A 22,328-nucleotide genomic window follows, 5' to 3' on the forward strand; every position below is an offset into this window, starting at 1 on the left:
TCTCTAGGTTTGAAAGTTTTCTAAGTAAAAAGCAGAAAAATGAAAGAACTTTCACTTCACACTCTGTATTCATATGTATTAGAAACTGGCAAAGGACCAGACAGTAGCCATTTTAGGCTTTGCTGGCCATATGATCTTTGTTGCCACTACTCAACTTTACTTTTGTAGTGCAAAGGCAGCCACTATAAGCAATACATAAACAAATAAGCATGGCTGTGTTCCAATAAAACTTTATTTACAAAAATAGGTAGTGGGCCAAATTTGGTTCATGGAACATTATTTTCCAACCCCTAATATACATTATAAAATTTTAAGAGAATGTGTGGATACCTAATTCTTTCTTTCTTCCCTTATTATAAGTTTATGGTTTTTTGAAAAATTCATATTCCCCAAGACCATGCTCTCTTCTTTAGCCTCTACACTTTCCCATTTGGTAATCTACTTCAAGTACTAATTTTAACAGAATGACTCCCACCTATAACACCTGCCTTGATTATCTCTTAGGCCAGAGTTCTGTATTTCCATTATATATTTCATAAACATTTCCACATGAATGGCACACCTGACGGTCAAATGCAATGTCAAAATAAAAATTAGTACCTTTTTTCCCACGCCAACATCTACTCCAATAATTCTACCAATAGTACTACCACCCACTTACCCATTTAGGCTCAAAAACTGGGAGACTGCCTGTGCAGAAAAGAGCTAACATAGCATGCCTGAGACTGCCTATCCTTAGAAAGGCCTGCTTGCAAAGTTGGCTCTTGGCTGGAACCTTGGAATTTACACTTCGGGAGGATTCTCACTCTTCCCAGAACCAATAAAAGTGGCTCACTGTGCCTCAATAGTTTGTACAAATAATGTGGTTTATGCTGGAACACCAGCTTTCCCTCTGGGAATCTGGAATTCTGGTGTATGCAGATAGAGAGTGCCTATACCACAGGCTCCCCCCAAAAACTTGGGGCACTCAGTCTCTAAGGAGCTGCCCTGCTAGACAGCACTTCATAATTCAATGCCTGAGGAAATTAAGAGTTTCCCATGTAACTTCACTGGGAGAGGAATCCTGGAATTGTCCACCTGATTTCCTCCAGACTTTGCCCCATACGCCTTTTCCCTTTGATGATTTTGCCTTGTACCTTGACTCACCACATCACAGTGGTGAGTGTAACTATATGATGAGTCCTTCTAGTGAATCACCAAATCTTGAGGTAATCTTTGGGATTTTTGACACAGTTTTCATTCTCTCTTTCACCTAGATTTCAATCAGTTGCAAACTCTTCTTGATTCAACTTCCATTATCTCACTTCTCATTCACTTTTTCCTATTTCCACTGTTACTGTCCTATTTAGGTTTAGATTACTGCACTGGTCTTTCACTGGACTTCATATTTCCCTACTTAGCTTCTTAAAACATTATTCTGATTACTTCATTTCTTAGTTCTAAAATCTTCAATGGTAACTTATTCTCTCTTAGAACGAAGTTCAAAATCCTAAAGCTGGAATTTATAACCATCCATTGGTTGGCTCCAAACTACTTTTTCAAACTTATTTTCTACCATATGACACCACATACTCTACACTTCAGCTAAAGCACCACCTGCCAATTCCCAAATCATTCTCTCTAGAGTTTAGCTAACTGTTTCCCATACATCAAACACCACTCCCTATACCTGCATGAGTATCTATACAGTCTAAGTTCAAGTGTCACCTCCTACATGAAGCCCTCCTGGATAATTTTAGCTAGAAATACCCATTCTTTTTTTTGAATTTTAATAGGATTTTAGCTATTTCTTTCTAATGACACTTATCTTACATTCCTATACTCCAGAACCCCTTTCCTCCAGAGCATGGTCTATTTCAGATAAAGTTTGTGTCTCCTTACAGTGCCATACAATTGTATGTGCTTCCTAAGTATTCGTTGAATGAAAAGATGAATGAAAAATTAAGAATGCAATCAGATGAATACTTGCTTCTAGTGTTGTACTAAAGAAGGAAATATATTCTTAGAAATGACATTATAAATGGAAATTAGGCATGGCTGAAATAGTACTATTCTCATTCAAGAGCCACACTGTACATTTAATCATATTTCTAGAAGTACATGTAGCAAGGTACTATGCTTAGTCCTGTGCAAGATACCATGAATTAAATAAGCTTCAGTGGATTGGTCTCAAATCTAATCCTATCTATAATAATACTGTTCACAAGAAGTGTGAATGAAACTCCTATCAAACTTTAAAAAATTTTTATAATACAATCCATATGATAGGATCTGCCCCTGTATCAGCTATGACTTGGGTCATGATAATAAAGGTATAAGAAATCACGATTTTTCCGAAGATACAAAATACTAAAAACCAAATCAATTTAAACATTTTCTAGTTTATAAAGTTTAACACATTTAGGAGGAAGGAAAATATACCCTTGCCCTTCTCCCAGCAAACATAAAAACAAAAAATGAAATGGTAATCAACCTTTTTTTTAATGGGGTGGGGAACAGTGGGTTTTTATAAACAGATTATAACTGAAACTGGAGAAAAAGGAAGTACTCATCTATAATCAAAGAGATTTAAATATTTTTCTACACACAATTTTTGCCTTTCCTGTTTTGCACATTATAAAATAGTCCCCACAGTCACATGAAATAACATAAGACAGAATAAACTAATTTCAAGTCAAATATGCTACCTCCAACGATGACGTTCACCATTTCTTCTACAATGCTCTGCACAATGTCTCGTGGCTTTTCCTCACAGTCATGGTTTTCGCCATCGTATAATACATCATTTTTAGATAATGCTTTAAAAAAGAAAAATTCAAGAAAACAGTATTTTAGTTTTTTGGAAACTTTTACTAAACATTTATAATGAAAAAAATCTAAGAAATTAAGAATAAAAGAAAAAAACAGATATATGAAACTAGAAGCAATTACGTGTTAAATCTTCAAAACTTTTAACCAAACCATATTTTAAAATGTTTTATCATTAAGTCAATTTCAACAATGATTCGTTTGACAAGCTATTAAATGACTATTCAACTTAAATGAGTTTTCTAGATTATTCCTTTAAGAACCAAAACTTTTAAAAGTTCTGAATGAAACATTTCTAACATGTCCCACACTGATCAAATAATATTAAACGTAATTAAAGCTTGTTTTGATTAATTAGGCTCACCAGTAATAACAAGCTCATCATTGTGCTCTAATATAATGAGGTCCTTGAAGAACCAGAGACTGGGCTATCTGAGCTCTTCCTTACTATTTTTTCCCCAACATACTCCACATATCCAATGTAAAACTAAATTTAGTAAGTAAAAAAGAATTGATCTCCCAATTTAACATTAATCAAAAACAGACATAACTACCAATCAGAACTTCTGAACACACAAGAAACTAATAAAACTTGATATTCCCAGTCAGTTTGTAGTGACTTTTGCAGATAAAAATACGGTTTCCCCGGGATTTTCTGAAATGCTGAAAATATCTCAGGAAGGCTCAGTTGGCACTTTATGATGCTTTGAGATCTGGGTCCCTGTTCTGGGAGCCACCGCCCTACAGCAAATGGCCTCAGACTGCATGTGAGCTTATGGTGCTACTGTCTACACACACCCCGCAACTCACACCACTATGAAGGACCACTACGTAAAACTCTGACTTCCAGAAGTCTGTCCTCCCTGTTGTTCACTGCTCCTAATCTACTGTTCGCTGCATTCTACAAAATACTGAATGTCACAGGAGAAAGTTGATAAATAAGCACGCCAAATCAGTAACTTCATTTTACAGAAAATTCAAATACAACAGCATTTAGATTCTTCTGTGGAGTAAAAACATATAAATGTCTTGACATACAATCTTTCCATCTTTCTTAAATTTTGTATTCCTGCGCTCCAATTGGCTAAAGTTACCAAGAGTCTAAAAATTAACAATTTCAACATAACTAAATATATATAGTCACTAAAATGTGCACAAAATGATTAGCAAATCGAGTCAATTCTCTTATAAATTATCTAACAGAATTAGAGTAACCGTGAATAATACTTATTACACATGGGAAATGATTATAGAAGTTAACTTTTATGTCCAAAGTCACACAGCCAGTAAGTGAGAGAGGTGTGATTCAAAGCAGATAATCTAATTCCAGACCACGCACTCTCACCCAACGGCTCAGAAGCAAAATTTTCATTTATATCAGCTGTCGAGAGAAAAACACCTTTAAAAATCACGACTATCCCACAGGAATTATGTCTTATTTATAGTGCTGTATCTTAAAAGGTACCTACAGTGGTACCTACTACACAGTAGACGCTTCCACCCCTTGGGTCTTGGTCTATGTTGTTTCTTCTGTTAGAAAACTCCCTAAATTTTCTGGCTAGGCAATTCCTTCCCTTATCCAAACAAGATTCAGCTAAAGCAACACTTTCTCTACAAAAGTACTTCCTAACTCTCCTCAGCAGAATTATCTTATAGCATGCCACTTGCAGGATATTTATCACATTACACCTCATTTATACATGCCTGACCTTCCAGGCAGACCATGAGTACCCTAAGAGCAATGGCTACACCTTCATCAGCTTTTTTAACGCCAAGTCCTAGCACAGTGCCTGGGACACAGTATGCTAAATCAATATTTGCTGAATGCACGGATGAAGAAATGGAGGAATAAATAAAGTTCCAGCCTTATTATAGATTAGCTCTTTGAACAGCTCCTTTATAAGCTTACAGTTAAAGTAGGGGAAATTTCAGCAAGGGCAGGCTAGAAAAATGTAAATCATATAGGCAGTATGGATTCATTATTAGCTTGAGTACTAGAAATGCTTGGTTTATCAAAACTGTCCCCTTTAAAGTAAATGCTAAATAAAGTACTCTTAAAAAGAGTAAAAAGGCACCAATTCATGACACTGCTGATGCTCAAACCACTGTTATGTTATGGAAAAGATGTGGTTAAAGAAAAAAATCAAGAGCTGAAAATATACTATAGAAGTCTTTCCTCAAAGTAAAGTAAAAACACAGAATTCAGATGAATTGTAACTAAGCCCTAACCATCCTAGTTCTACAAAACCACACTGGAAAGGCAACAGAATTTCCATCATTTTTTTGACACCAAGCTAAGGAGGAACAAAGGGAAGAAACTCGTTTCCTGGCAGTTTTATAGAACAGCTAAAGCTGAGAATAACGTTTGGGGAAAAAATGACTGCACGTGATTATTTTTAGAGAAACACATTTGTAAAATAAATAAATGCAATTTAATTTTTGTAATCTTGTAACCTTTTTCTTATAAATTTACTTAGAAAAAAACACAGAGAATATCTAAATCTTATCGATTATTACACATCAGGCTATAAAAATAAATATTTTTGTATGCCAGGTGGTTATTCAAAAGATATCTTATCATATTTAATTTCAGTCCTTTTTTTTGACAATAGTACCTTGTGATCTTATAATGATTTCCTAAAATTTTCAGTCACATTCCAGAAAACTTTACTAAGTAAATAGGTCTCCTGTTTGCTATGAACTAATTTTAAGAAAACTTTATCACCTAGGATGGACAAAGTCCACAATTACCACAATGTGCCTGATACCCATTAAGTCATATCACCCTTTCCACGTTTCTTTACCAAAAATGCCCTCCTACATTCTTCCCCCAACACACACCTCCCAACCCCTGCAACCCCTTCTCAGAAAGATTACTTTCGGCTGCAGCTGCCTGATCAGCTTCAGTCTGTTCATTTTCTGCACTGGAAGTATCAGATCCATTTTCAGGTTCTGTATCATCCTGAAGGCTTTTATCCACATCATGTGAATGGGGATCAAGGTCCCCTTCATGTTCCTGGGATATATGATCAACAGTCTGAGGTGGCAAATATCTAAGTTGAGGTGATTCAGGCTCATGATGGCTTACTGGAGACTGCAACAGATGATGATGCTGTCGATGCCTTTCTTTTTCCATTTGTTTGGCTTCCTGCAACTGGAAAGAAAGAAAATAATTGCCAATATTAGCAAAATAAGTTGTTTAAAATTTGGAGGAGTAATGTTATACTCAACTATAAATCCTTCATAGGAGCTGCCACCTTGTCTCTAGGCTTAGAAATCGTGGTCCATCAGAAATAAAAAACTAAAACATACTGAAAACGAAGAACAACAGGAAACAGTGGTTACTTCTTAGGGGGATGGAATTTGGCAAACAAGAACAGAGATGGAAGTCTTTCACTATATCCTCTTGTCATTATTTTTGGTGTTTGAATGATGTAAATGTATTACTGAAACAAAACAAAATTAAAAACAAATTAATTTTTAATAACCTTAGAATGATAATTGGACTGTTGCCAATGTAACAGTAGATTTACCTAAAATCAAATAAAAGCTTCACTAAGGGAGGAAAAAAGTGGACAGGGAAATAAAATACACACACATTCATTTTTACTTATATATATAGAAACAAAGTCTAGACATTTACACAAGAAACTAGTAATAATGGTTACCTTTGGGGGTAGAAGTTAGGAAATGACTGAACTGGAAACAAGAGTGGGAGGGAACCTTTCGGTGTGTACCTTTCTGTAGCATGTTCTCATGTCACCTTGCCAAATATCTTTTAATTAAAAAATAATAGTTACACTTTATAAAATTACGAGTACTTAAATGCCTCTGCCCAATTAGTCATCTAATAAGAATGAAAAAACTATAAATGTTCCAGTTTTATTTTAGGAGACCTAAATTACTATGTACGTAATACTATGTGTAAAACTGGCTCACTTACAAGATGCTAAAAACAGTAACAATCAAGATCACAGGGTTTCATTTTTTGGCACTTTATTGCTTTTAGACACATCTCTTTTGATCCTCATGACCTAATAGGAATCATTCTCACAGAATTAATTTCCACAAAGATAAATATTTTACAGTGTCAAACATGAACATTTCATATTCCTAGTAATATTCTAGGTTATGCAGAAATATCAGAATTAATCATATGAATTTATAAAACAAATTTGAATTAAAAGATTTAAATGCCCAAAAGGTACGAAAAGACTTATAATCTGCAATGATCTAAGTCCCTTATTTTACAGATAAGGAAACTGATGGGCATGACTAGTTGCACACAGTTGGAATCAGAAGAAACTTCTCAGACTTCTCAAAGCTTTAGGCCATTCATGAGAAAGTCCATTTCCAAATTAACAGTGAGGAACCTTTGACTTGCAATCCAATCTCGCCCTCAGCCTAACTTCAGCTAATCCGTACCATGGTTTAGTAGGGCAAGCACACGCTTAGGAATTACAGACAAGCATAATGTTGAATTCTAGTTTTTTCTACTTATTCCAGAGTTGTATAAACTCTAGAAAGATCCTTGGGAAAAAAGAGGAACTTAACTTTAAACATTTTCTATACACTTTCATACTTTGTAGTAGGGTTTCTCAACATCAGAACCATTGACCTTTGGAACAGATAATCCTTTGTGTTTTTTTTTTTTTTTTTTTGTTTGTGTGTGTGTGTGTGTGTGTGTGTGTGTGTGTGTGTGTGTGCGTGCGCTGGGGGAGGTGGAGGTTGTCCAGGGTACTGCAGGGAGTTCAGCAACATCCCAATCCCTATCTCTAATGGGTAGAAACCCATTACAGGTTATGACTCACCCCAGTCATGACAATCAAAAGTGTCTCAAATATGGCTTGGGGGGCAAAACCACCTCCAGTTGAAAAGCACTGTTACAGAGAAAGAAATTAGCATCTTCTCTTGAAATAATTTTAGAACTGAACACTTTATAGTGAATTTTATTTGGGAAGGAGAGGAAAAGTTATCAGCTGTATATACGAATGAATTAGACTTCTAGCTTAGAATATTTTAGCAAATGTGGAAAATTATTCTGCCTTGCCTTTTTAATTTTCTCTCTTCCCTTTCTGACTTTTCTAATTATCCATAGCACAGAACTAATATGCCTCATAACATGAAATATGTTCATAGCCTTTATCATAACTCATTTGTTACATATTTATTTGTGTGATTATTTAAGATTCATCTTTCCCCTCTATGTCTGTAAGAATTCTGAAAGTAGTGGTGATACAGTGCTGGTATTTTGCCCAGCACTGTACAATTGAGAACTAGAACAGTGCCAAGAATGTACAGGGAATGTAGTAAAATTTGCTGAACAAGTCAAACCGATAAAACTTATACTTCTATTAAAAAGTGATAAAATTTCATTCACTTCTTCGAAAAAAAGTAGCAAAACTATTATATGTGGTTACAAAATATTAGCAATAATCCAATGTCAATACATAGGAGAGTGACTGAATAGACTATAGTACATGCTCGAGTACTCTGCATCTATAAAGAAGAATGAGGAAGATCTAAGGGCTGATATGGAATGCTTTCCAGGACATACTGCTAAGTGAAAAGAGTATGAAAGAGTATCCAGAGTACGTGTGGTAGCCAGCCTTTTTAAGATGGCCACCAATGATCTCTACCTCTTGATTTTCACTTCTTTGTAGAGTCCCCTCCCACACTGTGCCAGGGATGGTCCGGGTGATCTTTTTTTTTTTTTGAACATCTTTACTGGAGTATAATTGCTTTACAATGGTGTGTTAGTTTCTGCTGTATAACAAAGTAAATCAACTATACATATACATATGTCCCCATATCCCCTCCCTCTTGCCTCCCTCCCACCCTCACTATCCCACCCCTCTAGGTGGTCACAAAGCACTGAGCTGATCTCCCTGTGCTATGTGGCTGCTTCCCACTAGCTATCTACCTTACATTTGGTAGTGTATATGTGTCCATGCCACTCTTTCACTTCGTCCCAGCTTACCCTTCCCCCTCCCCGTGTCCTCAAGTCCATTCTCTACGTGTGCGTCTTTATTCCTGTCCTGCCCCTAGGTTCTTCAGAACTCTTTTTTTTTTTAGATTCCATATATATGTGTTAGCATATGGTATTTGTTTTTCTCTTTCTGACTTACTTCACTCTGTATGACAGACTCTAGGTCCACCGACCTCACTACAAATAGCTCAATTTCGTTTCTTTTTATGGCTGAGTAATATTCCATTGTATATATGTGCCACATCTTCTTTATCCATTCGTCTGTCGATGGACACTTTGGTAGCTTCCATGTCCTGGCTATTGTAAACAGTGCTGCAATGAAGACTGTGGTACACGACTCTTTGGGTGACCACTTCTGATCATAAGGTAGACAATGTAGCTTCTGCCTTGTTCCTCTCTCTCTCTCTCTCTCTCTCTCATTTTCTGCCCAATGAAGGCTTTAAATGACTTCAGCCCCAGCTGATACTGTGATCCATGCAGCCAACTGCAACTTCATGTGAAATCCAAGCTACAACCACCAGCTAAGCCACTCTTGGATTCTGGACCCTCAGAAACTGTGAGAGATAAGCAGCTAAGCTGTGAGTTTTAAGCAGCTGAAGTTTGGGGTAATTTGTTATGCAGTGACAGATGACTAATACAGTATACTACCTTTCATATAAGAAAGGTGATACATGAAACCATACATGTATCTGCTCATTTGTGCTAAAGAAATGTAGAAGGATAAACCATAAACAATAGAGATTAGCTACATCCAAGGAGTACAAAGAAGGGAGGAAGAGGACTGGAGTGATAAGAATGAGGAGTATTTCTGTAGAGCTCTAACTCTTTTTTTTTTAACATTTTTACTGGAGTATAATTGCTTTACAATGGTGTGTTAGTTTCTGCTTTATAACAAAGTGAATCAGTTATACATATATATATATCCCCATATCTCTTCCCTCTTGCATCTCCCTCCCTCCCACCCTCCCTATCCCACCCTTCTAGCTGGACACAAAGCACTGAGCTGATCTCCCTGTGCTATGAGACTGCTTCCCACTAGCTATCTATTTTACATTTGGTAGTGTATATATGTCCATATATACACTACCACTAACTCTTAATTCATAGTAGTGTTTAACACTCAAAAAATAAGCAAGCAATTAAACCAGAACGTGAGGAGTACTGAAACGGAAAACAGGCAGTAACAAACGAACTTAACTGCATTATAAAGTAATAAAACTATCCTGCTGAAGTGTATGGAGAAGAACAGAACTAACCTAAGTAACTTAGGAAAATAATATTTTGAATGGATACTATAAGGCTAAAGACAAAGAAAAAAACAAAACCCAATAAATATAAATGCTATAATGTACCTAGTAACTTTGCTTCTCACAGTGTTATAAGTAAGCAATTCTAGGCTTCCCTGGTGGCCCAGTGGTTGAGAGTCCGCCTGCCGATGCAGGGGACACGGGTTTGTGCCCCGGTCCGGGAGGATCCCACATGCCGCAGAGCAGCTGGGCCCGTAAGCCATGACCGCTGAGCCTGCGCGTCCGGAGCCTGTGCTCCGCAACGGGAGAGGCCACGACAGTGAGAGGCCCGCGTACCGCAAAAAAAAAAAAAAAAAAAAGTAAGCAATTCTAAAACTACTATATGTGTGTAATAGGCCTGAACAAATAATGTATCATAAAAAATGAAAGCCTTATTTCTCACTGTTTAGAGAAAGTTACAAATAAGTAAAGGGAGAAGGCTGAAATGAACCCTGTGGTACTGGCCTGGAATCAGAAGCATCAGTATGAACACAGCTTTTAAGACATACGGATGGGTAGTCACACACGGGGTGGGGGAGGTGGGGTGACTGTACACATATGTATTTCCTAGTTCAGTCTGCTGGGAGGGCCTAGAAGTAGTAACATCTCAGCTGCAGTGAACACACCTGGCACTCAGATCTTGGTATCCAATTACCATTCTCCAACTGAAGGAGCCAGGGCTCCCTGTTTATGTGTCTACTACTCCAGCGGGGAAGCAGAGAAAATTCAAAATGAGCAGGGAACATCTTGAGATTCCAGAAAGTGAAGAGGTACTAAAAAAAGGTTGGGGGCTATTGTCAAAAGGACAGAAGGCCAAAGCTGGAATAACTGGGGCAACAGAATAAATAATGATAGAACTGGATTATAAAACATAGAATAAAATAAACATCCATTAATACAGATTGATATAAATAAAAAACTGAATAAATAAATAGGAAAGGAGAATAATTCTGGTTAATAAATATAGAAAGAGAGAGAAACAGAAAATCACCACCAGGGAAACACAGCAGTAATAACTGTTGCCAGTCAGATCCACCAATGGATACTCAAATTGGGTGTGGGGGAATATGAGGAAAAAAACAGGATATTTGCATAGTCTGAAAGTATCTCTCCTGAGATATTTATTAAATGTAAAAGAGTAACTTTCCAGTGGAGGAACCTGGAAGATACCACCTTAACTAAGTAATCAGGGTTTCTTTACTTAATAGTACTATACCAGTGTTAATTTCTGCTTCTGAACATTGTAATATGGTTATGTAAGATGTTGCATTAGGAAAGCAGAGTAAAGAGGATCTCTCTGTAAGTATTTTTGCAACTTTTCTCTAAGTTTAAAATCAGTTCCAGATAAAAAGTTAGAAGTTGGTTTTTAATTATGAAGACCTAGATAATTTTTTAAAAAATGATTCTCTAGCTGCTGGTCTCTTACCCTCCTCCCCAAATATATTTCATCACTATAGAAATTTATTTTTTAAAGGCTCAATGAATAAATAATTTTATACCAGAATAGATCAAATTAGGTAACTTGGGGCTTCCCTGGTGGCGCAGTGGTTGAGAGTCTGCCTGCTGATGCCGGGGACACGGGTTCGTGACCCGGTCCGGGAAGATCCCACATGCCGCGGAGCGGCTGGGCCTGTGAGCCATGGCTGCTGGGCCTGCGCGTCCGGAGCCTGTGCTCCGCAACGGTAGAGGCCACAGCAGTGAGAGGCCCGCGTACGGAAAAAAAAAAAAAAAAAATTAGGTAACTTGATATCTACATTATACTCATCTACTAAGCTTGAGAGCAATAAAAATATCAATTCATAAACACTTCGATGAGGATGATGGCAATCGACATCTTTCAAATTCTATTTCTGAACAATTCAAAATGTATTTTATCCAACGTCAAGCAACTCAGTAAGCCTCAAACAAAAACAATACCACAAATCTCCAGTAGGTAAAACTGTAAATGAAAGACATTTTCTTCACAGACACAAAAGATTTCACTATATTTTCATTAAAATCTTTTCTATAGTTGATGCCTGTGGTGTTCTATACAATCTCTCTCATTTTTTAATACTTACTGCTTGGTTTTCCATGCGTGCAAAGATAACATTTAGCATCTGAGTAAGAGTAGCTTTGGCTGTTGTCTGATTGATGAGATTTTTGCTTGCTAGATAGATATTGTAACATGTTCTCACAGCTTGCAGTACAGTTCCTTCGTGAATTTCTATGTGTTGAGATGTTACTGCAGTAAGTAAAGCCTTTAAAAAAAAATAGTTAAAGCGATTTTTTTTTGCATCCAGAGTTTCAGCACAGAAATACATTGGTATTTTTGTATTAGAATTAAAAATTGCAGACACCATTACCACTTTAAGGTAATGTATACAGATTTTCTACCTGCCTTAAATATATCATCAATTGTTAAAATATTTTATGTTTTCCCCATCCTGGTTGTAGTTTCCATATAATCCTCCCAAACCCAAAACGCTAAAAAACCATTCAACTGATTTATTTCAATCCGAGTTTCATTTTAATAGATTATTATTTTGGTCTACTAAACTGCACAGCATTAATACTCTGTCATAGTGTAGCACAGATACGCTTCATATGATATATCTGTTGAACTAGATGTCAACTTGGGGAGGATACGTATTGTGCCCTATTCACTTTCAAATTTTTCTGAGATCTAACTTACAGACTGAACTCAATGTGCTGTTGTTATTACTGTTGAAGATGCTTACAAATGTTTTAAAATAAAGCATTTAAAATAATCCTAAGGTGAATCCTCCAATAAAGTGAACAGCTATAATTTCTGTGAACTGTCACACATTAGGTTACTCAATTTCTCAAAAGCAAGGACTTGTATCTTCTGTCTTTCTATGTTGCACAGTGCTATGCAGGGTCAGCATTAAGCACATACTAAACAAACCACAACTGACGTGAAACTGCAAACAACAGGCCAAACCGAATAGCTTTATTATAATTATGACATTTTATAACTTATGAAGTAAATGCAGCTATGAGACTGAAAGGCTCAGAAGGGGTGATAGACACACATAAAGGACACTTCATACATGTAAACAATTTCAAAAGTACTAATAGTACAAGAAAATTTTTACTAACAAACATACCACCACTACTATTAGCAGTAACATTAAAAATTCAATATGTATAGTAGACTGAAAACACAAATGAGTCATTTTTCTTTAAAGGAATTTAATGATCCAGGTGTATCATAGCACAAACCCAGGACAGGATTTAGCTGAGCAGGTTCAGCAGATTGACAGGTGCAAGGGAAGCAGGAAAGCTGGTGCTCAAGCAGAAAGGCTGGTGCAGGTGGGACTAGACTACAAGTGGTCTGACAGTAGTAGAAGAAACTAGAAGGGTCACAGGACCTTGACATGGGACCCTAAAGCTCAAAAGATAGAACCACGTTAGAAACTGGAAAGCTCTGGAAGACTCTGGGGGCCTAAACTGGGGCCTTCAAAATAAGAGATTTGGTAATGAATCTTCTCCTAGTGAATTCCTGGCATTCAACAATAAAATCCCCTGATATGGAGTCTAAAAAGCACCCAAATGACCTCTATTATAGCTGGAAAGCATATAAAATGACTTTTCCAAATATTTTCAAGGTAAAAGGCTTCTGATTTAAAAAAAAGTAGATTATGAATAACAAGTTCATTTTTATAATTAATTACCTTTATTATTTGTAACTGAACTCCTTCATCTGTTTGAGGACCTTGGAAACAGCCACAAATTGTTTCAATGATTCTATCAATTAATTTTTTGCCTGGTGTTGTACTATCTGGAGCATTGCCAGTCAAGTGCCCATAAGCAATAAGTTTCTGAAACAGAGAAAGAAAATAAAGATCCTAATTAAGCTAATATATATATATATATATATATATATACACTAATTAAATATACTTTCAAATTATGATACACAATTGAACATATGTTAAACTTTTTACACAAAAATATTAAGGTATAATCAAAGCCAAGGCTATACCAACTTTTCCTAAAGAAAGCTTTATTAGCTATAAGCGTGAAATTATTTACACTTGTAATAATCACAAAAACAGAAAAATAACCATAGCAAAACCATCAGGCAATACTTTGAGAAAGGCAGGCCTTAGAACTTGTCTCTGGTGAGTTCTAACAGCTTACGGCTTTCTATCCAAACATTACTGATACTGCTTTTGTGAAAGCTATCTTAACACGTTCAAATGACCCAAAATCTTTTTCCAAATTAGGTCTGTGAATATACAGAAAACCATTTCCAGACACTGGCTGCAATAAATCACAGATTTGTTCATTCATCATTACCATTATAACCCTGGAAGGAAGACCTTAGATATTAATTTTTCAGAGAAAACAAGGTCACAAATCAAATGAACTTATCCTTATGTGTGTGTCTCTGTGTGTAAGTAAAACAGGAAGACAGAAAGGAATTTTTCTGACATAAATGAAGGTCAGAGCTAAAGTTTCACAGTAAATATAAATACTAAACTGTTAATATTAACCCACTGCTTCACACAAAACAGCAAGCATCCAGTAAAATCAGGGCAAATAATGAAGTATGTAAAATCAGCAGCAGGCTACGACACTTCCATTATTGATAACCTTAGTAAAGATTTTGTGTCTCACTAAGCTATCTAATGATTTCTACTATCCTTAAACTGGAAACATCTTTTTGCAACTACTGTTTCTCTTGAATATAAGCAACCATTTGGTTTCTTACCACAAAAAGAATAATCAAGGCTTTCAGGGAAAATGTCTGAATCATCAATTGTGAGTACTACTTAGAAACACATTCAAATTAGACGGTTTTTGGATAGTGCCATTTCATACATACCTGTAAACAATCTAGAGATGTACTAACTATGCGGGGACACTTGGACTGGCATGCCAATTCAAAGGGCAGGAAGTACTTGTCTGCCTCGATAAAATTTGTCTTTGATTTCACTGGTGGAAGGGTGCTTGATCCAGCTTTTGCTTCTCCATGAGGGGGACTAAATGAAAAAAGAAGAGTCTGATTATAATATCACATTCATCATATTGATGATATACTCACTTTAATTTCAGTTCTAAAAAGCAAACCAATTTTCATTTTCCCATATTTCATGAGGAAACCAAAGCCCAAAGAAGTTAAGTGATTTGCTATAGGTCATAAGCTAGTGGCCAGAGACATAATTAAATGCAAGAAAAAAATTTTAAATTAATTAATTTAAATAAAGTAATTATTTAGGTTATTAAATTTTTAGTCATCTTTCTAAATATGAATCAAAGTCTTTAAGCAAAGACTTTAAAAGCATATCTTACGGTATTTCAGAAATACCCTTACTTGCTTATTTATGAGACCTTTTTATAAGTATGCTTACCATTATATTCAATATTTCTCAAAAATCATTTTTTAAAAAATTGATTTTATGAAGACCACATGCAGAAAATCTGCCACACTAAAATACACACGGTTGTATTATTATTTTGGCCAAGACTGACAAGTTTGCAAATTAAGGAAAAAAACCCCACAAACCTCTGCTTTTCAGTTTCCGCTTTTATTTCCTCTGGGGAGGGAAAAAAGAAGCATACATTAGAAAACTTGACAAGGGAAAGATCATTAACTAATTCGATTTGATTACAGGTTTTATAAGTTATTTTATAAATTCTATAAGAAGTTGGGAAGAATGCACTTTCAAAAGAAAATTAGGTACTAGAATTCTGTTGCACCCAAATGTATTAATTTACACAAATAATTCTATAAAAGTATATGAAGAATATACATTAACAACCACAAGGATACGGTAGAATTACAGATGACTAATTCCCAAAGCATTTCCTTTTCTCCAAGTAGCTTTTTGCGGGGTGGGGGGTCAAGTAACTCCTTACATTATCCACAAGTACTAGGATTAAGAAAAGAATAATACGTATGCTGTATTCAAGTGACAACATAGAAGGCACATGTCGGGTTAGGAAAAAAACTCAATATACCCCCTTTGGGATTATCTCAAGGAGATTATCAGGCCAGGACTATAATTTCCTGATCATGTATATATGTGTTGATATTTAACCAATTTTTCTACTTAGGATCATACAAGGCGCTGCAAGTACACACGCTCAATTTAATAGGAAATTTTCCCTTCTGCTGTTTATATCCGTAAGAGATGAGGTAAATTAGATAAATTCTACCTGTAATAGAAGAACCTTAAATTTAATGATAAACTGGGGAATCTGGTTAATTGATTAAAACTGTTTGAAATTTGTAAGAAAAGCATTCACATATAACATTAATAATTACTACCACTGCAGACAACAGTTGCTGGGAACTTACTATGTGCCAAGCACTATTACATTTTACATGTAGTAACATGTTTAAACCTTATAACAACCCTATGAGGTTTGTACTATCATATTTCCATTTTAAAGATTAGGAAATTGAGGCACAAACTTGCTCAAGGGCTGCATGGCTTGGGTGTGTGACTAATCTGGTTTCACCAGGTGTCAAAACTAGGTAATCTAACTCCCAGATCCCGGTTTTTTAAACAACTCTATTACATAGGTTATCTATGAATATTGAGCAAAATGAGTTAAATTTGGTATTATAAGCAACTTCTACCCATAAATTAATAATTACTGAAAGCTATCTTGGGGGTTCCCTGGTGGCGCAGTGGTTAAGAATCTGCCTGCCAAGGCAGGGGACATGGATTCGAGCCCTGGTCCAGGAAGATCCCTCATTCCGCTCGCCTGTGTGCCACAACTACTGAGCCTGCACTCTAGAGACCGCGAGCCACAACTACTAAGCCCACGCGCCACAACTACTGAAGCCCATGCTCTTAGAGCCCATGCTCCGCAACAGGGGAAGCCACCGCAATGAGAAGCCCACATACCGCAACAAAGAGTAGCCCCTGCTCGCTGCAACTAGAGAAAGCCCGCGCGCAGCAACGAAGACCCAATGCAGCCAAAAATAAATAAATAAAATAAATTTATTAAAAAAAGAAAAAACTATCTTGTATGAAGCACCTCCCACGTACCAGGAATTATAGTAAGCCCTTTATAAAGTGACCCTGCCAAATTGTCATTGTGCAATTTATTCATTACCTACTCTGTGCTAAGCACTGATGTTCGGTATTTCAGTCTAGTACTCTGTGGAACAACGCTCCTTCCATTTTACCAGTGGTAGGAGTAGAAGGGAGACAATGTGAAAATATTATCTGGGGATATTTAAAATACTACTAAATAAAAGTTCATAATGTCTGATATTTAAGATCTGCTTATGGCTACTAAAATTGTACAGTTCACCAAAAAACGTAATAAAAATAATTTAAATCACTTTTAAAAATATAGTACAGATGAGGGGGAAATGATATATTAACTGCCCCAAATCTTCATAAAATTTTTTAATTTAAAAACATTATTATTATTATTTAAGAAGCTGAGGTATTGCTAAAAACCAGGTAAGGCAGAAAAAAGATGTGATGTAGGAGAAGCAGGGAGATGAGTGACAGTTTTTGCATAAAGTGAATTTCCATTTATACAATAGTTAGTAAACAGAGTATTCTGGTTAAGTAAATAATACATTAGTTAAGAATATCAGAGGTAGTATAACATTTTAAAGAGCACTGTGTTTTGATAACACCTGTCAATAAGATAACCTGTCACTAAATAACTGTGTGACCTTAGGAAACAACCCTCACTTCACTACTTAGAATATATTGTAAGTACCTTTGCAATCACCTAAGACATGGATCAACAAGTATGTCTCACATGCCAATGCCAGCCCATCACTTCTTTTCATACAGCACATGAGTTTAAGAATAGTTTTTATAGCTGAATATTTGTGATCAATTTGATGATAGGGAACACTAACTCTGAAGCCCAATGAAGAATAATGTTACCCCCCTAAAAGAATTCTAGTCTTCTCATTAGTAGACCAGGGTTACAAAATTTATACTCAATTGCTATTATTTTGAATTTCATTAAGAAAAAATGTGTGTAAATCTGTTTTCTCTTGTTAAGTGCTACAATATCCTTGACTTTTCCTCTTGGCCCACAAAGCTCTTTACATAAAAAGTCTGACCTTTGCTCTAAAACACTATGGTTCAAAGGATCCTATAGATTCTATGAACTATTTCATTCTATGATTCCATTATATTTTAAATGTCCACATTTAAATAATCTAATAAAACATACCTAACACAAGCTGAATGTAATTTTTCTCCAGTAATTCATATCATACTATAACATTTATTTATATCTATTTATCTACCTATCTCCTTATTGTAAATTATACAAGGCAAGAACTGTTCAAACTAATCTCATTTTTTTTTTTACAAAGAAACAAAAAACACTTTAATTCTCAATGTTTCTAATGTTTTAAATTACTTTGCACTAAACATGAGTTTTCCTACTTTTTTTCATTTTCCTATAACATTTTTAACCCAGACTCAAAGAGTTTTTAATGTTTTGACAAAATCTTTAAAGGTCACAGAACTATGACAATTTTTCCCACTGATTATTAACATAGCTTGCATGTCTTCAGCATGCAGGGTTATCTTCATGGTCCTGCAAAATGCTTATATTTTTACAGTCTTCTGAAGACTTGTATTCATCTTAATATACTTCCTTTCAAAGCCATTAAAGGCCACTTAAACTGAAAAAACTGAAAGACACTATCACTAAAAAGATTAAAGAACAAGTGGCAATAGAGGAGCGGTAGAGTAAGTATTTATCAAAATACTGAAAGTAACAATATTACAAACCATGGTATTTTAAAACAAACTGAAAAAAATTTTAAGTATGTAATACTACTTTATATTTGTGCAGCAATAGAGTTTAAAACACTGTTCTATACATTACCTAATTTTATCCTCAATTCCTCACTTTATGGATAAGGAAACCATAGATCAGATTAGTTTAATAATGGCTTCAAAGTCAGCCAGCTGGTAAGTAGTGATCCAGAAACTAGTTTCTCTAGTCTTAAAGTAGTGTATTACACACTACACAGTGTGCTATATTTAAGCAGCCTTTTATTAGCTGATGCAGGTGAACTGAAAAATTCAGGGTAAACATATTGTAGAGCAGTGAGTGGCTCTCAAAGTGTGGCCCCAGGACCAGCGGCATCAGCATCACCAGACAGTACACCAAACGTACTGGCTCAGAAACTACGAGTGTAGAGCCCTACAGTCTGCTTTAACAAGGCTTCAAGGCGATTCTAACAGACAAACAAGTTTAAGATCCATTGCTAGAAGATGGTTAAAAGAAATGAGTGCAAGACAGTTGTGTTTCATCCACTATGTCCACATCCATTTATTGTACCTTTAAGACTTCTTGGACTAGTGTTTGAGCCTATGCTAAAAAGGAATTTCTTTTCAGTTTTCTTAACTTATAATAAATGCCCAGTAACACAGCCTTTGAGGAAACTGCCTCTCTAGTTTAATGAACTAAGGGCTTGAAAACAGTTTGCTTCAGGTTGGCCTTCAACAGTAGAATCAAGAAGTACAGTTGACCTTTGAACAAGGTGAGGGTTAAATTATAATCAGCCCTCCATTTCTGCTGTTCCTCTGCATCCATAATTCAACCAACCACAGACTGTGTAGTACTGTAGTACTTACTACTGAAAAACATCCACGTATATGTGGACCCACGCAGTTCAAACCTGCTTTGTTCAAGGGTCAACTGTAAACTAATTAATTCTCAATTATTAAAGAAAAAACACCCAGAAGAAAAAAAATATTGAAGTATCAAATTAAGAAGTAGCATACTCAAACTAAAAACCACTTGGTGCTTAATTGTGAAATATTTTCCTATTAAAGTCAGAATCATGACAAGGATGACCACAAACAGCAAAAGTTTTGACACTGCTCTGGGAACACTGGATGATACAAACAGGCAATACTGGATGTGATACGGAAAGTCATCACTCTTGAGCTGATATAAGATAAAAACCAGACACTGGGTTTGTTTGTTTAGTGATACTTAGGTTTTTAAACTATGTAGTCATAACACTTAAAACAAACTTTATTATTGAAATTCTTTCAGGAATTCTTTTCTCTCTAGCCACTAACTCCCCCTATCCCTTCAGAACTATTTTTATACAATCTTTTTAAAACCTTATAAACACAACCACTGTATTATATATAGAAGGAAAGATTAAAATTGGAGGAAATGGGTCATTGTAAATTAGCATAAAAGTATAGATTTTCAAGTATTTTGAAAGAAACACAAATTTCATTCCTTTCAGGTACATTAAATTACTGAAACCAAGTACATTAAATTACTGGAACAGCTGATAAGGCACAGGACTTAAGGAACAGGAAAGAATGATTTATTTAAAAAAATAACTGATCATATGCAAGTTATGTACATGACTTACTAAGTATATTAAATATTTTCTCTCATAATATTTTTACTATCAACTTGCTTAGCAGCTTTCTTTCCTGCACTGACAGTACAAATATACACCTCAAAATGATATTTATACAGAGTCAACAGATTCTATCATCTCTATACCATGCATGATTGATATTACCTCTCACGACACCTTTGGTCTTACAGCATAGCTTGCAGAGCAACAGCACATACTCAACGCAAACTAAACTGGTAATCTAAGGAAACACAAGGTCAAATGAAGAGGGTTTTTTTTGTTGTTAATCAGATTTTGCTTTTTAATTAATTTATTTTTGGCTGAGTTGGGACTTCGTTGCTGCACACAGGCTTTCTCTAGTTGCGGCGAGTGGGCACTACTCTTTGTTGCAGCGCACGGGCTTCTCATTGCGGTGGCTTCTCTTAGTGCGGAGCACAGGCTCCAGGCGCGTGGGCTTCAGTAGTTCTGGCGCGCAGGCTTTCAGTAGTTGTGGCTCGCGGGCTCTAGAGCGCTGGCTCAGTAGTTGTGGCGCACGGGCTTAGTTGTCCCGCGGCATGTGGGATCTTCCCGGACCAGGGTTCGAACCCGTGTCCCCTGCATTGGCAGGCGGATTCTTAACCACTGTGCCACCAGGGAAGCCTTCAAATGAACAGTTTTTAATAAATACATTAGAACTTACACATCCAATGTGTTGTCTCCTTCAAAGCCGTAACGGTGGGAGTGTATGCATCAATTACGATAATACTGCCAGTATTCAAAAATATATGTGGAATTCATTGTTTGCAGTTCTCTCCTGCCTGCTTCCTTCTTTTAAATGAATAACCTCACAGAAGGAAAAATTTCTAGAAAGGGAATCAGATTCTAGCCACCAATTAACCCCAAGTGGCTTAGAGCCAAGCATGAGTAATGGTATGTGACTACAAAACAGAAGTTCTCAACTTCAGTGCTTCTGTAAACCAATGTCAAATTGTGTGTGCGAGCAGTGTTTTAGAAAAAGTACATAACTCTCATTAGATTCTGAAAGAAACCTGTAACCCGAACTATAAAGATGATACAGGATCAATTAAAAGCAGTAATTTGGATCAATGATGACTATACGTGAAAGCAATTTTAAACAAAATATTTATAAAACATTGCATAAATGTAAGGGAACACTTTGAAAAATAACATTCCTTTGGATGTATATATTCTGCTAGGTTTACTTTTTCAAAGCCAAACATGTGACTTTAGCATCACATTTCAAACAGTTAAGGATTAAATAAAAATACAGGAGTTAAATACAATGTTACAGTAATCTAAGGAAGAGATAATGGCATGAACAAAAGCTGTGACAGTAGGGATGAGTAAATGTGAATTCCATGGACATCTTGGGAGGAAAAACAGTGAAACAATCTCATTTATCTAGGAGGAGGAAGAGAGCGAGGAGAGGAGCCAGGGCTTTGCCTAACCGCATAAGAAACGTACCACTAATTTAGACACAAAACGCAGTTCTTGGGCTTCCCTGGTGGCACAGTGGTTGAGAATCCGCCTGCCAATGCAGGGGACACGGGTTCAAGCCCTGGTCTGGGAAGATCCCACATGCCGCAGAGCAACTAAGCCCGTGAGCCACAAGTACTGAGCCTGCGCTCTACAGCTTGCGAGCCACGACTACTGAAGCCTGCGTGCCTAGAGCCCATGCTCCGCAACGAGAAGCCACCGCAACGAGAAGCCCGCGCACCGCAATGCAGAATAGCCCCCGCTCGCCGCAACTAGAGAAAGCCCACGAGCAACAACGAAGACCCAGTGCAGCCAAAAGTAAATAAATTTATATATTAAAACAAAGATGCAATAGGAACAAATATTCAGCTGGGATCAACCAGGAGTTGCATACACAGTGAATATTCACTAATATGAATTAGATGTT

General features: G+C 36.2%; 1 protein-coding gene across 9 annotated transcripts in view; it reads right to left on the minus strand.

Annotated features, from left to right (window-relative positions):
- The window catches only part of ARFGEF1 (ARF guanine nucleotide exchange factor 1), a 144,970-nt gene that overhangs the window by 76,583 nt on the left and 46,059 nt on the right, over positions 1 to 22,328 (minus strand). For 7 of the 9 annotated variants that reach the window (XR_012327204.1, XM_073794463.1, XM_019925210.3 and 4 more), the window contains exons 2-7: positions 15,599 to 15,629; positions 14,918 to 15,074; positions 13,761 to 13,907; positions 12,144 to 12,323; positions 5,686 to 5,962; positions 2,688 to 2,798 (exon numbers count right to left, since the gene is read on the minus strand). Coding sequence is in view for 8 of the 9 variants with exons in the window: in XM_073794463.1 (XP_073650564.1) it covers positions 2,688 to 2,798; positions 5,686 to 5,962; positions 12,144 to 12,323; positions 13,761 to 13,907; positions 14,918 to 15,074; positions 15,599 to 15,629 (903 nt within the window). In the remaining variant the exon portion in view is untranslated. Of the gene's footprint in view, positions 1 to 2,687; positions 2,799 to 5,685; positions 5,963 to 6,039; positions 6,254 to 12,143; positions 12,324 to 13,760; positions 13,908 to 14,917; positions 15,075 to 15,598; positions 15,630 to 22,328 lie in introns of those variants that run through there. The other 2 variants (XM_019925212.3, XM_019925213.3) reach the window with 2 other exon arrangements.

Source organism: Tursiops truncatus, chromosome 17 (assembly GCF_011762595.2).
Source record: "Tursiops truncatus isolate mTurTru1 chromosome 17, mTurTru1.mat.Y, whole genome shotgun sequence".
Lineage (NCBI taxonomy): Eukaryota > Metazoa > Chordata > Mammalia > Artiodactyla > Delphinidae > Tursiops > Tursiops truncatus.